Source organism: Oculina patagonica, chromosome 14 (assembly GCF_052425735.1).
Source record: "Oculina patagonica isolate OP01 chromosome 14, crgOcupat, whole genome shotgun sequence".
NCBI classification, from domain to species: Eukaryota; Metazoa; Cnidaria; class Anthozoa; order Scleractinia; family Oculinidae; genus Oculina; species Oculina patagonica.
In genome coordinates, this window is record NC_135771.1 from 14,542,959 (window position 1) to 14,557,219 (window position 14,261).

The following is a 14,261-nucleotide window of genomic DNA, read 5'->3' on the forward strand; positions in this document are numbered from 1 at the left end:
AAACGCTTCTTTGAATGTTTTCTTATGTGAATGGGTCATTGATAGCCTATGCTCTGAGGCTTCGTTGAGCGAATTCTATTCTCTTTTATCACCAGAGGATAAGTGTAAGTGATCCTCTTTCGATTTGTTTTGTGAAATTCAATTTAGTTCCCTGAAAGAGAGAGACCCTGGAACGAGGTTGAAGAATAATTTGTTTCTGATTGACATGTGCTGAATGCGTTTAAAGGACCCTTCTGTCAGCACGTTTCTCGTTTAATGATGAATTAATTGCGGTTTGATATCAGAATCCAGTGAGTGATCGAGTGAGTGAGTGAGTGTTCGAGTGAGAAAATGCGGCCCATAACATAACCTCATTACCATTCGGTAAAAACTGATACAAAGATTGAGAAAGTTTTTTTTCTATTGTTACGAGCGTGGGATAAAGAAAACCTCCAAGTCCCTGACGGGAATTGAATGAAAGATTAAAGATAACTTGCCCAAACATGGCTTTTCCTCTTTAGTTGTAATAAAAGACGATTTACCTCAATGTGAAATGGTCCTTTCCATGTTTCAGTGCCTTAGTAAGAATCAAAACACAATACTTACAAAATTAAAAGCGTTGATGAATTTTATTTCAGTTATGTACATCGAGCTTGGTGTTGTATCAGCAGACTTTATATCTAAAAGCTACTGAGTCTCGCAGTTAACCTTCTTTTATCCAATTCCGCTTACAAATAACTCGCGATATTTGCACTTCACAAGACCACCGGACCGGTCAGGGGGAATAACAGAACCACATGATGAAAGTCGGGATTGGATAATAACTGTTTAGTATGTAGTATTGCTATACATTTGTAGTTTGTATCGCCGTAACTAAGGACTTGCCAAATACTGCAAGACTCGTTAATATATACAGCGATGCGCACACTGAAATGTCTAACAAGATATAAGTAGTTTTACAACTTGACTGATTAGCTAATAGTTCGCTGAGCAAAATCAGACAATTCCATTGGATGGATGCAATTTTCTCAAGCCTGTTTCTGACTGGCTATGGTGAGGCTTAGATTGGTGGGTCCAACTGCAGGATAATTCGCGTGTTTTTGTTATGACTGTCGCCGTCAGCGTACTGTTTCTCAACACACGTGACGATCACGTGGTAGGCAATGTGCCACGTGGTTTTGGAAAGTAAGCTGACATAAGAGGAGGTTCGGCACCAGGCTTCTGAGAGTTGGCTCCATTTCCAGCGGGATTGAAGTACTTAGCGTCAAGTATTGGTTCATTGTTGTGTGATGTACCGGTAACATGGCGGCTGAGTGGGGTGGTACCCCCTGTTGGTAGTACAGCGGATGGTACATTAGGGGTTGATTGGCCTACTGGATGAGGAAGCATTCCTTGACGAGGCAGTGGCATTCTGTAAGGCATCTGCAGAATAACGGGGATACAGGTTAGGAACAGTTGCAGCTCACAAGACACAAGTCACGTGCGGCTTTAGTAACGCAAACAGGTGTAAAGGAATGGTTCAACTTGGCTCCACCTTGGAGGGAAAAACCAACATGAATCTTTTCAATGGGTCCAGTTATGAAGTGTTTTGTTATACCTCGCAACTAAAAACCAGTCAGGATTCTAAATTTCATAAAAACTAATCTCGGATCACAGATTTACTTGCTGCAGTCTCAAGATACACGATTTGATCAAACACGAGTTGAAAATATGGTTTCTAGGGAGTTATATATTCCTGCACCTGTTGCAAGAGGGAACGAAAACTGCAGCGAGGTATTAAGCTTCAGTTCACCTGTGTTGGTTCAGTGTAGCGGGGAATGTCTGTTCTGTTTCCTGCTGAACTTGAACCAGCAGTCGTGCTTGTTGCCTGCATAAACAAACAACAAACCGTTACATAAGATAGAAACATTTCATTGTTTTCTTAACACAACAGGGCGTACCTTGTTGTATGGAACCAAGGCCGGTCCTCGCGGGGACACGGTCTTTGTGTGCATTTCAAACGGTCCAAGGCGCTGCTGTGACATCATCTGATCATTTATTTGCTTGTTCAACCAGTTGATAACTGAAATAACAAACAAACAAAAGCATTATCTTAGCTGCTTATTTCTCGAGTGATAACCTCCCCGTTTCATTTTGTCGCTGGGTAGCTCACGGTTGTTTCAAGGATGGATAACGCTGTTCATTCCAGGTAAGTGTCAACAAAACAAATTAACTTTATCCGGTGGATAGTGTTTTCCATCCTTTTAACAACTGGGCACAGATCAAAATATTTCCTTACAACGGTGGGGAGCTGTTGCGCATTCCCAATGAACATAACGCCATTTGCCATCTATTATGAATGTTTTGTTTTAGTTAAGTTTTTGTCAAGGCATTCTCACCATTTTCGTTGGTCTTCAACAACTGTTTACTTTCTTCTAGTTTTGCTGTTGTCGTCTCGAGTGACTCGCTCAGCTTCTTTACCTAAATGTTTAAATAACACTGGTCTTTATAAAAAGCTCTTTGAAGTTGATTTTGCAATAAAAGTTAACGCAAGTAATGAACAACGTTTTGACCGTTCAACAGTCATTCTCAATGTAAAAGCAATATTATTTAAAAAGAGCATAAAAATAGACATGTACGTCCAACAATAGCGTTATTGAGGTGATCTATTACTAATGTCGGTGACAAAGCAAGTTTTACTCCTCCCTCGGAGGGGTTGTTGCCCGTGAAAAATTTAGTTGTCCTGTCATTGGCTTTTGTTTCCGCTACAAGTTGTCACGTGACCTTGGCGCCATCAGGACATGTCATGTTGCCGAGTATCAACCTTGTCAAAAACTGCGGGCTCAGACACGGCACCTTGGCAGCTGTTACAGTAAAAACCCGCTAGAAGAACTTAGAATTTCAGGCTGAACAGGTTCTTATATTTTAGGGTAGTTTTTCACAATTCAGGCTGATTAGGTTCTTAATAGGTTCTTATTTTTCAGAGGTTGTCGTATGCTCTGTAGCTTTATGTAAAACATATTTCTTGTGAAAATCCAAAAAAATGTAAATCAAAGAAAACAAAAACACATGACTTTTTGTCAGAAGTTTCTCACACAATTAAAATTCAGAATTTTGACCCTCAAGATTGGAGTGATTATTTTGTGAACCTATTTTTCTTTCCCAGGCTGAACAGGTTCTTACCGGGTTTTTACTGTATTTGAAACGTTGTGTCACGACCTATTTAGGAGCGAGACTGGGAAACCAATAGGGAAGATGGGTGATGGTTAAGGTACATGTGCACCTGAGCGCCGTTTATCCACCGCTAACTTGGGTTTAATGTCATTCGCGTTTTTCAAGCAATTCAAAACACTATATGCTAATTACGGTGTTTTGTCAATTTTTGGGGGGTGCTTGGGAGGAAATAGTTTTTCTCAAAGGGTTAGTAAAATGTTGGGAAATAAGAAGTATTGAAAATTTAGAAGATGGACACCAAAACAATCCCCTGACAACCTGGGGTCTCTTGCGTGGGGTTAACTGTCTGGTGGTGTTTCAAAAATAATTTCCTTTCCACTATCTTTTCACACAAATTCCCATTTCCCCGGGCCGCCATAAGTTACCTCTTCGTCTTTATTCTTCACAGTAGTCTCCAAGCTAGCGTTTTCTTGACGGTGTCTTTCAAGAGCTGTTTCCTGAGACACAAACAACATGGTTCACATGTTATAAGCAGAAAAAAAACACTTTGGGTTGATTTTTATTCTAGAGACGCGGTCTAAAAAAGTGGCTCTGCATTCTGTATTTGCTCCGGTTGTAGTTCAGGAAACCACAGCAAGATAAACAGAAGTTAACGAAAGACCACAACATCAAATGCAGCTTCGAAGAACTCTTTAAGAGGAAATCCGCCAGGACTTCGAGTAGTTTTTGGACAAAATTATGTACCAAAACTATTTACACCTGATTGCAAGCTTTTGTGTTACTGCTTCAAATATCTAATCGAAAGAAATCTTTTCTAACAACACCAAACATCGAAAACAAATTTCGAAGTTCCACTGAATTCCCATGAATCGCTTAAAAGATGTGAGCTTTTGCCCATAGCTTGTGAACTATGAATATCATTTTCTCAGACTCTGATAAGAAATTGTTGTACCAAAATTATTTCCACCTTATTGCAATCTTTTTTGTTACTGCTTCAGATATCTTATCAAAAGAAATCTTTTCTAACAACACCAGACATCGAAAACAAATTTCGAAGTTCCACTGAATTCCACTGAATCGCTTAAAGACGAATTTACAAAATGGCTACACATGAGATTTTGCCTATAGCTTGTGAACTTTGAAACTCATTTTCTCAGACTCTGATACGAAATTGTTGTTGGTGTTATTACGGATAATTACTTACATCTCTTACCTTTTATTAAGGGTAAGAAATAACGCAATAGGATTTGAATTATTCTGGTACTTGATTTTTGTCCAAGTTTAATAAATATTACTCGACTTCCTAGTGGATTTCGTCTTAAACCCTTTAGTTCCAGGCTCTTATTCTCCATACAACATAATACATTGTCCCTATTTTCTCTCGAACATTATCAGGCAGGTAGGTAACGATAACCAATCGATGGACCACAAGGGAAGCAATACTATAAGCTTGGAAGTAGGAAATGCCGGTCAGTATTTTACTTGTCTAAACTGGCGTCCATGTGGGACGATCTAAAGGCTGCTATCATACATGTCAACTGCTTCATATCCAAACGAGGCGAACCTTAGTTGTGTGTTGTATCGCAAATTGTTAATTGATCCAATGAACTCAACAACAAAATACATGTACTATTTCCCTTGATGCCTCCATTCTGGCATTTGCAAACTGCAATACCTTTTCTGCAAGAAGCTTTTCTTGTTTAGTCATAACCACACTTTTTAGCTTCATCTGGAATACAATACAAGTCGTAAGGTAATAAGTTTTTTTAACTCTGCAATATTTATTGTAATTTAAAGGGCCTCCTTTTTGCCGCCAAAACTAACATCTTTAGACAGTTCTACATCTCGACTTTGTACAAATTCTGGTCAATTAGCAATTATTGGATGAGGTTGAGCATGATACAAGAAATCATCCGCTCAATCTGCCACTAATTGACAAAAAGAGAATACCAGTTAAAAAAATAGTTCGTACCTTTGACTTGTAGGTTCGTAAATCCGACTGTAATCTCTGGATAATTTCATTCCCCTTGAAAATAAAATACAACTTACACAAGCCGTTATGGCAAAAGCATATTGTTACATTGCAGTTAACAGTAAGAGTGATAGAAGACCAAAGAATGTAAACGGTTTTTTGGTGATAACTAACGTGACCTTCTTACGCAGTATTTTCGTTAATTATCATGAACTCTAATCTTTGCACTGGAAATGAAATACATAACATACAAAGAGGAGCATTTTAAGCAAGATTCTTTCAATGAAAAAATTGACCTGCTTTATCCTACAAATAAAATCGGCTTATTGTGTAGCTCTTAATTTACCTTGATCACGTCGCCTGTTACGGATTTCATGTTGGCTTCAACCTTGTTGAACTGCTCCTGTTTTTCCTCCAAAACCTTTTCCTGTTTTCTACGTTGTTCGTTGGAATTCTCTAACAATTCATTGGTTCGTGCTATGACCTGGAACACAACGTTCAATACTTACAAAAACAGACTCCACTGACTTCGACTGTACATACCATAAAATGTCGGTTATAATCCCTGGGCACATACAACTTCGTCAGGGGTTTTGGGTGGGCTTTGTGGGCGGGGTTGGGGTGGGGGCTTATAAGTGGCGTATGACATCATTTGGAAGTGAGCTGACAAGAAGCGACTCAAGGGCTCTGATGAGCGATATTTTGTAAGAAAGCCACAATGATTAACCTCTTTGATCTGCTTATAAATGTATCTGGGAAAAGCTTTTAAAAGTTGTTAGTTTTGCCTTTAAAAAAAAACACATGCTTTATGACACAACGTTTTATCATACTAAGTTCCCACCTTATATTTTTAAGCACATAGTGATAAGTGCCTCTAAATACAATCATGAGTTTGGAGATAGTGTATTGATGTACCACTTATTCTCAGAACTAATACCAAAAAAATGTATGGCTATTATTAAGGAGAATTCAGACTCTGATATACCTGTTCCTTGTCCCTGAGTTCCTGTTCCAGTACAGCCACCTTGGTCTGTAGTTGACTGACTGTTTTACTGTGTTCATGTCTCTCAGAGTCCAGTGACCCATTCTCACGGCAAAGTTTGTGCAGTTCTTGCTTAGCAAACTTGCATTCCTGGGAACAGAAAAAAAAAAACAAAGCTGAAGTAAACCTCCTGTTGAGGACCACCTAACATGTCTTACATGCACCTAGTGTAGGCGGTCTCTTTAGGCAAGGGTGTCTAAAATGCCTACAGGTAAAGGGTTCATAGTCTTTTGAGCTTTTGAAATTCCATGACTTTCCATGACCTTTTTTATGACTTTTCAAAGTTTTCCACGACCTAAATTTGACCATTTTTCTTGGAAATTTTCAAATAAATTATTATTTTTTTACTTTTCCCTTTTCTTCGCAAAAAATAACCTGCCTGAATTATTTTGTACAATCACTACCATTTCCATGACCCACACCTAAATTCCATGACTTCCCAGGCCTGGAAAATTAAATTCTAACATTCCATGACGTTCCGGGTTTTCCATGACCATACGAGCCCTGCTGTATAGTGTTTTTTTAATGGGCTTAATCCATGCCCAATGGTATGCATAACCCCGCAATTAACCAATGATTTGAACTAATCCCACAAAGAAATTTATTGGTTTAACATTTTTCAGAACTTGAACTTATAAAGTGCTGAATCTTTAATTTCCAGTTTGTCTATATCTACAATGATAAAATAACTAAAAGACATTGCAACTTTTGTACTGGTCACTAAAGTCAGAAATCATTCTTTAGCCTGATTTCGTTTTCACAGAACTGAGCTAACAAAGATACCCAACCCTAAAGTAAATAATTATTGTACATTAACACTGTACAGTCACATGTATTTACCAGATAAAATAAACTGTACAGTACCTCATCAAGGGCTGCCAGCTTTGATTTTAGGTCTCTTATGCAGGAATCTGCCTGATATTTCTTTTGATTTAGGTCCTACATGTACATATTTAAAAGAACATTAGAATTGTTAAAATGTTGACATAATATTCGCTAAAAGGGTAAAAATGGTATATACACGGCTAAAAATTGACATTAACAATTGAAATGAACTGAACCTAAAAAACCTTCACTTTGCATGAAAATATGTACTGATATTTCTCCATGGGCATTACCCGTTCTGAAATGGAAAACTGAGGAACAGATTACTTTGAAGGACAATAATTTTAGTGCATTTTTTATGAATATCCCATAAACTGACAGTGGAACTGAGCTCTTTAAAAAAAATCAATGTTAAATATTTGCATCAATGTCCTTAAAAGGGATTTTGTGTAGAAACAAATTACCTGTAAACAAGGATACCACAGTACGGTCAAAACGCAATACAAGCACTACAGTAATCAATTGCAATAACTGTTATTTTTTTACCCTATTGGAATTTTCCACATCCTTAAGTCTGGCCTCTAGTCTCATGACCTAAAAACAAAATGAACAATAAACAATTTCCATGGAAATACATGTAAATGAGCATTTATGTGAAACTCACTTTAAAAATGAAACGTGCATGGTTATTTGAAAAGACTGTGGCAAATGGCAACTTAGAGAATACAGTAGCTCTAAGTACAACACCCAGCCACAAGTAAAAAAAATTATGCAAAAGCAATGATGCTTCTAAACTTGTCAAAAGAAAAAAAGCTCCCTTCCCCTACGTTCAAACTGTACATGTATATTAGTAAACATGTTTAAGGATAGCTGATAGTAGTCATGTACCGCAAAGCAATAGGATACTCAGTGGTTGTTAACTAACAACACGGTTTGACTACCTCTAAAGTGAGGACTAGCGCTATCATTAATTTTTAAAGCAGCGGTTACGTTGAAGTAATTAATCATCTATAGCATTTTTCTCTGTATGCAAGTTTAAAGTAACACCAATCAACAACTTCAGTTGTAACATTGAGTGAACTCAGCCATAACAGGTGTTATGGGTTACCACCCCTTAATGACAGCCCTGAGGATCACCTGAAAGTTGTGATTAAAAAATCTTCATACCAAAAGAATTGTCTCTTATGATTATTATAATTTGTACCTGTGACTGATGATTCTGTTCCATCTCTCTCTTTTCCTTCTCATATGTCTGTTGGCTTGTAGCAGCCATCTAAATTCAGCAGTATGCAAAATTAGATTCTCTGTTCACCACATTGTTATACAAATCTGATTTACAAAATTTGTTATTACCAATACAATGTATTTCACATAATTTTTTTTAAAATTTAGTCTCAATTGCATCTGAAGGAATGTTATTTTACAGGGCTGGTTATTAACCTGCTCATCCAGGTGAGAGCAACGCATTAACATCTTACCTGTTTGGTGAGTGAGTCAAGATAAGTATTCAAACTGTAAAAAATGCACTGCTTTTACTTTCCCATTAGGTATTAAGAAAAACTCTTAAATAATATATGTTTGCGCATATAACATATTCCAAGAATCAATTATTTGCACAAAGTGATTGCTGGTCAATGCTAGAGGCACAGTGATCACATATTAAATAAGATGGAATTCCCACCTGAGAAAAAGATAGACATTTGCTTACAATGTAAGGACTCTCATGAAATTCATGTTAAACAAAAAACTACATTAAAGTCCCTTTACTTCCTTGTGTTTTGTCATTGTTGTTTTTTGACTTAGTAAGGGGGGGGGGGAGGGAAATTCTACTCCTCCTTGGATGCAAGTCCATCGCACTCTGCCCTAAGCATTTGATTCACAAGTAGGCTATAGGTTGGACTCCTGTTGGGAGCACTTGGATTCTCTAAGTACATGTACTCCTCTCCTAGTCACTTTATGCTTTTGGCGCGGGAGGTTAGGCGCTGACCTGATGGGCAACTAACCTCTTTATGATCATACCTGCAGTGCTTTTTCCCTCTCAGCTGTGAGTTCTTGTGCATGTTTGTTTTCCAACTGAGAGGATTTTGCAGAGCAGTCGGACTGCACTGAGTTTAATTCCCTTGTTTTGATTGCTAGCACCTGTAAATTAATCAAAGCATCAATTTATTTATTGCTCCTATTTTAAGCTGCTGTAGTGAGACTTGCAATTCATGTTACATGTGCTAACATGTAAAATGTAAATTGTTATTGTTAATAGGAGATCCACCAATTTTAAACTTGTCTTGTAACTATTTAACAATTAGACTACAAGCCCAAGTTTTCATAGAAAGCAAGGGCGAGCAGTCTAATTGTTTTAATTAGTAGAAACTCTTAAAGGACTGCAGTCCAAAAACCTACAATTTTACATATTAATAAGCCAAAAATAAAGAAAAATTAATCTTTAAATGAGCATTGAGTGCGCGATCGTTTTCTATTAGCGAATAGAAAACAGTGGGAGAATCAATCAGATTTGCGGATTTTCAATAGAACACGGCTGATAGAATTCAGAGGCATGTTTGATTTAAGCATTCAACTCAAATTTAGGAAATACAATAAATAAGAATCAACTTGCTATAGAAGCCACACAAAATGCTGGGAAGATAAGCAAGAATGGTCACAAATAACAAAGACAGATTTAAGGACACCCATCAATAAATGATGGCTACATGTAGCTTCAGTTTGGGAAATGAGTTCAGACTTTAGTGTGAGAAGGAACCTATCCTCGACACACAGCTGCATTCTCAGAACGAAAATAACAGCTGGTCAGGTGAAGCTGCTTTCCTTAATGGAGATGTCATGTCTCTCAGTTGCTTGGCAAATTTCATTTTTGCTTTTCACTTCTCTAGGTTAGTCTTGGTGGACATCACTGACTGATCACAGCACATGTATGTTGTAAATAGTTACCTCTTGACAGGTGCTAAGCTTTTGTTGAAGATCAGCCTCCGTGCTAGCAAGACGCCTTTCTAACAACTGCTTTTCATCCTACACAAAATTCAAAATATATATTGTTCTGTACCAACAGAAGTCAAGGCCTTCAAGTTGTGTGACACTTCTGTATCTAGTCATAGAGAGATATGTGATGTTTCAAGAATTACCCCTTCAGCAGTTCCAAATGGTGGCAATAGGTGGTTGATAAAATCAAATATTCGTATTTACTCATATAATGCCGTTGATGCACTTACACTCCTTCTTATAAAAGCGTGAACACTAAAAAATATGTCTGGAATGTTTGTGTTTAGCTGATCACATGCGAGAACTTCAGACCGCAAAAACCACAAACAGTAAATGGGTTTCCATCGGTCACGGAGCAACTTTAGTTCTTATTTTGTTTCAAGATACACGCTCTGTCTTTTTTAAGAATTTAAAGAACTGCTATTCTTTCGTATCGAGGGCCACATCCAGAACATGGTTTCAGGGATTTTTGAAAGAAAAAAGGACGGTTTCTCTAGCGACGATATACGACATGGTTCAGTGCATGCAGTATGTTGTAGACATGTCTAGACATAAGATGTAAACACGATAAACCGAATATAAAATACAAAATTGTGGAGTTTTCGTTACTGATTGTAAATCTTTTCGGTAGAACAAGGGATTCGATTTATTTCGGCAAACGATTTCAACCCTTAGGCAATTAGAGGTTCCGTGATCGTAAGACTGCAAACTGCAAAGGCTCCAGACGAAAATTATTCAAAATGTTGGCGTGATTGGTGCAAAGTAAACACCTCAATCGCTCAATCGTTTGATTTTCGCTTTTCCTTCCCGCTATCGTTTCGCTGTTATCGAAGAAACAAACCTTCCTTCTATCAGTGTTTAGGTCTGCTACAATAGTTGGGGTGAGATAAAAACCGGAAAATGCAAGCTTACCTCAGTACAAATTGTAACATGCCATCAGGCGAACGGTAACTGCAGATACAAATTCGTTACAATTTTTGAAAATTGGCGGCAACTGGGGCAAATCGTAGCGTCGGGCGCATCGGTTTTTCAATTTTTTCTATAAAAAAAATCACTCAAACCTATTCTTCAGTGGAGCAGTGAATGTTCTCAAAAAGGAAGGAATTACAATTAGTGTGTTTACTTTTAAATTGGAGCGAAACGAGAACCAAATATTGTTCCGTGACCGATGGAAACCCATGTGGTTTCTGCGGTCTGAAGTTCTCGCATGTGATTGGTTAAAAGACAAAGAACATTCCAGACATATTTTAAGTGTTCACGCTTTAATAAGAGAAGCGGTGTAAAGTCCCCATTGTCAGTATATTTTAAGTCATTTTTCTGATTTTTTCCACATTGAGGAAAACTTCAAAATAATAGTTTTGAAATGTAGAAAAACAACAAAGGAGTAGAAAAAAAGCGAAAATATCCAAGGATGGTTTTGACTGACAAAAATTAAGACAGATTAAAAAGACAAATTTGAAAAGACTTGCTAGGTTTTTCAAGATGTGTTGTCTGTGTCATTGCTCGTTTCAACATGTTGTTCACACAATTCACTTATTGTTAATTCTGGAGTTCTGACACCTGATCAAGCTCAAACAGCCACCTTCTTAATTGTTGTAACTTATAGCTAAAATGAAAAGCACCGTCTGCAGATTCTTGTCCAGATTTAACAAAAATACATGTATGGGCAGTTTACATCAGAATTAAAGAAAGTTCTAGCAATCAAGACTGATTGTATTAGCTTTAATTATTGTTTGACTCTGAAGTATCTATAAAATATTGATGCACATATTTTGACAAATATTCATTTTGCTTCAAAATTATGACCAAATGGCAAAACATTATCACAGTTTGGACTGAAATTCCACCACAAGTTCACTAGACTGCAAAGAACAAAATTCATCTTTCCATTACCTTTCGCACAATACTGTCCATCTAATTGCATTCTTACCTGCAGATTTTTAAGGCAGCTTGCCAGGTATTTCTTGACTTCAGCATCAGATCCAGGAAGAAATTTTAATGACAAGTGTGTTAAGTGTTTAAATGGGTTGGTTTCTACAACATGAAGAGTGGCTACCCCTTGGTCCAAACCAATACCAACAACAAACTGGAGCAGAAACCTGGCAACAAAACAACAACAGCCTGTTAGTAGTGCTACCATGTATTCCAGTAATACAAAAAAAAATCCAAATTCAATAACATTGAAATCAACTATAATCAGCTTGTTTGAAGCAGGTTAGCTGACAAGGAAGAGAACTGATGTTTTATATGTCTTCAGGGTTGTGCAAAGGATCCTGAAAATTGCATTTTTCATGTTATACCTGGAAAGAGCATCGCCATAGTTAGGTTATGTTCCCACTATGGTAATACTATGACTATTATTATTATGTTGCTTTTGGGTACTGGACCAGCGTTTCCAGCTCTTACTTTTATTTTTCTATTGTTTTTTTAACATTTGGTCTCACATCAGAGGTGTCTCTTAAAGTAAGGCCTAATGCCTAAGACCAAAGACAAAGAGCTCTTCCAAATCTCTGAAACCAAGACCTAAGACCCCTTCCAAATCATGTAAACTAAGAACTTATATCTCCTCTCAATATCTAAAGCTAAGGTCCACTCCAAAACTCTTAGGTCTTAGTTTTAGAGATTTAAAAGGGTTCTTAGGTCTTAGATCTTAGTTTTAGAGCCACCCCTCACATCAGAACTTTGTCAAAATACAACAATTAATGCATTAATATGTTTAGGTACACATGCATATGAACATGTAAAACAAATTTAAGAAAGTATTTGCAGCAAGCAATTTGTAATCATGTACAGTATCCCAACTGGTGGTTGTTGCTAGTTGCCAAAGCTTCTAGAATTGGTTCATGGCCAATTACCATAACTCATTTAGATTGCACTCATTATTTGTATTCTATTGAAAGGAATTGGATAACAAAAGAACTTACATTAAATTAGTAACGTGGACATGTTACCTGACAGGGAAAAAAATATTCTAGTGTATGTGGAAAGGATTTTTCAAAGGAAGCTTACTTTGGGTTGTCGCGTTGTTCCTCTTCACGACACAGTTCTAATAGATCAACAAACTTTTGAGGAAAGGCACAAAAGTCAACCAGCAGCCCTTGCTGACTTTTTAACCTGCACAGGTAAATAAGAAATATCCATGATAAATTCTTTATGACTGATAAATTCTTTATGGTATAAAATCAGTTCTCTTAAAGCTTACTCAAATATATATAAGCTTAACTATTAGCTGATAAATTGTTGACAACAAATGATCAATTGACAAGTGTCAATTTGATCTACCAGTGATCTGAAGCATTATGTGAGCAAGTGTGTACATGTGTACATGCAATAATTGAATAGTGAACTCACGTATGAAAATCACCTTCCCCCAAAACAAGATTGTAAAGAAAGAACAGATCCTCTTCATCTGTGATTCGGATAACAAGTTCCTTCAACAGAAAAGAAGAAGAGTTTTATATATATTTGGACCCTATTTGAATATAATTTACGAGAATCAAGCTTCGTATTAAAGCTGCGCATATCAGCAAAACCAATAAAGCCAGCTTTTTAGCACACATGTAGCAAGCTGAAATCTCAACATTTAATAAACAAAACTGCATTTGAAGGTTCTGCAAAGTACCTTGTTCGTTGGCGAAGAAACAGAACGAAAACCGACATTGATGCGTACTACGGACTTCCTACAAAATAAACAAAGCTTTCATAAGTTAATTCGATACCTCATTACGAAATATTTCAAACTCATTCGTTAGGAATAGTACCTGCTTTCTCGGCTTGAAGATTTCAAGTGGACAGACACAACTTTGTTGAAATATTCCTCCATCTTGGAAATAAAATTCGCGCCTGATCCCAGACCCCACGAGTTCTCCCTGCACGCTTTGATTCATGGGTAATTCAAAAAGCGGATGTATGATCTTGCTTTATATATAAAAAAGAAATTATATCATTACAGCATTTTACCCATTTTGAGTGAGTGGCTTCCGTACCAGGTTTCCTTAATACTTGTACTCATTTAGACTGTTCGGAGTCCTCTATTTTTTTCGTAAATTCGTAGAGTTCGATTGTCGGGCCGCCGACAGGCCACCATCTTGGTTCATGAACGCGAGTGAAAACTGTCAAAATCACGGCCCGTAGGTGGAGATGGGTGGGGATGCGGGGGTGTCGGAAAACCACAACGATCGATCTATCCGACTTCACGGAAAAGTATATTAAGGTTTCCTTAGTTTAAATTTGTTACAGTTGCAGTTACAGTTACAGAAGAAACTAATTAAGTTATTTTAAGAACAGTAACTTACTGTA

At 37.2% G+C, this 14,261-nt stretch overlaps 1 protein-coding gene across 1 annotated transcript; it reads right to left on the reverse strand.

Annotated features, from left to right (window-relative positions):
* Positions 1-589: 589 nt before the first annotated feature.
* On the reverse strand, positions 590-13,884 carry LOC144637707 (spindle assembly abnormal protein 6 homolog). The gene is made up of 19 exons (XM_078496777.1): positions 13,724-13,884; positions 13,585-13,642; positions 13,314-13,393; positions 12,972-13,076; positions 11,893-12,061; positions 9,915-9,992; positions 8,991-9,110; positions 8,176-8,244; positions 7,518-7,565; positions 7,011-7,085; positions 6,090-6,236; positions 5,451-5,588; positions 5,105-5,158; positions 4,808-4,861; positions 3,558-3,629; positions 2,358-2,439; positions 1,920-2,041; positions 1,772-1,846; positions 590-1,401 (listed from the first exon to the last, which is right to left on the reverse strand). The coding sequence occupies exons 1-19, from the start codon at positions 13,783-13,785 to the stop codon at positions 1,129-1,131; spliced, it is 1,881 nt and encodes a 626-aa protein (XP_078352903.1). The 5' UTR covers positions 13,786-13,884; the 3' UTR covers positions 590-1,128.
* Positions 13,885-14,261: the final 377 nt, after the last annotated feature.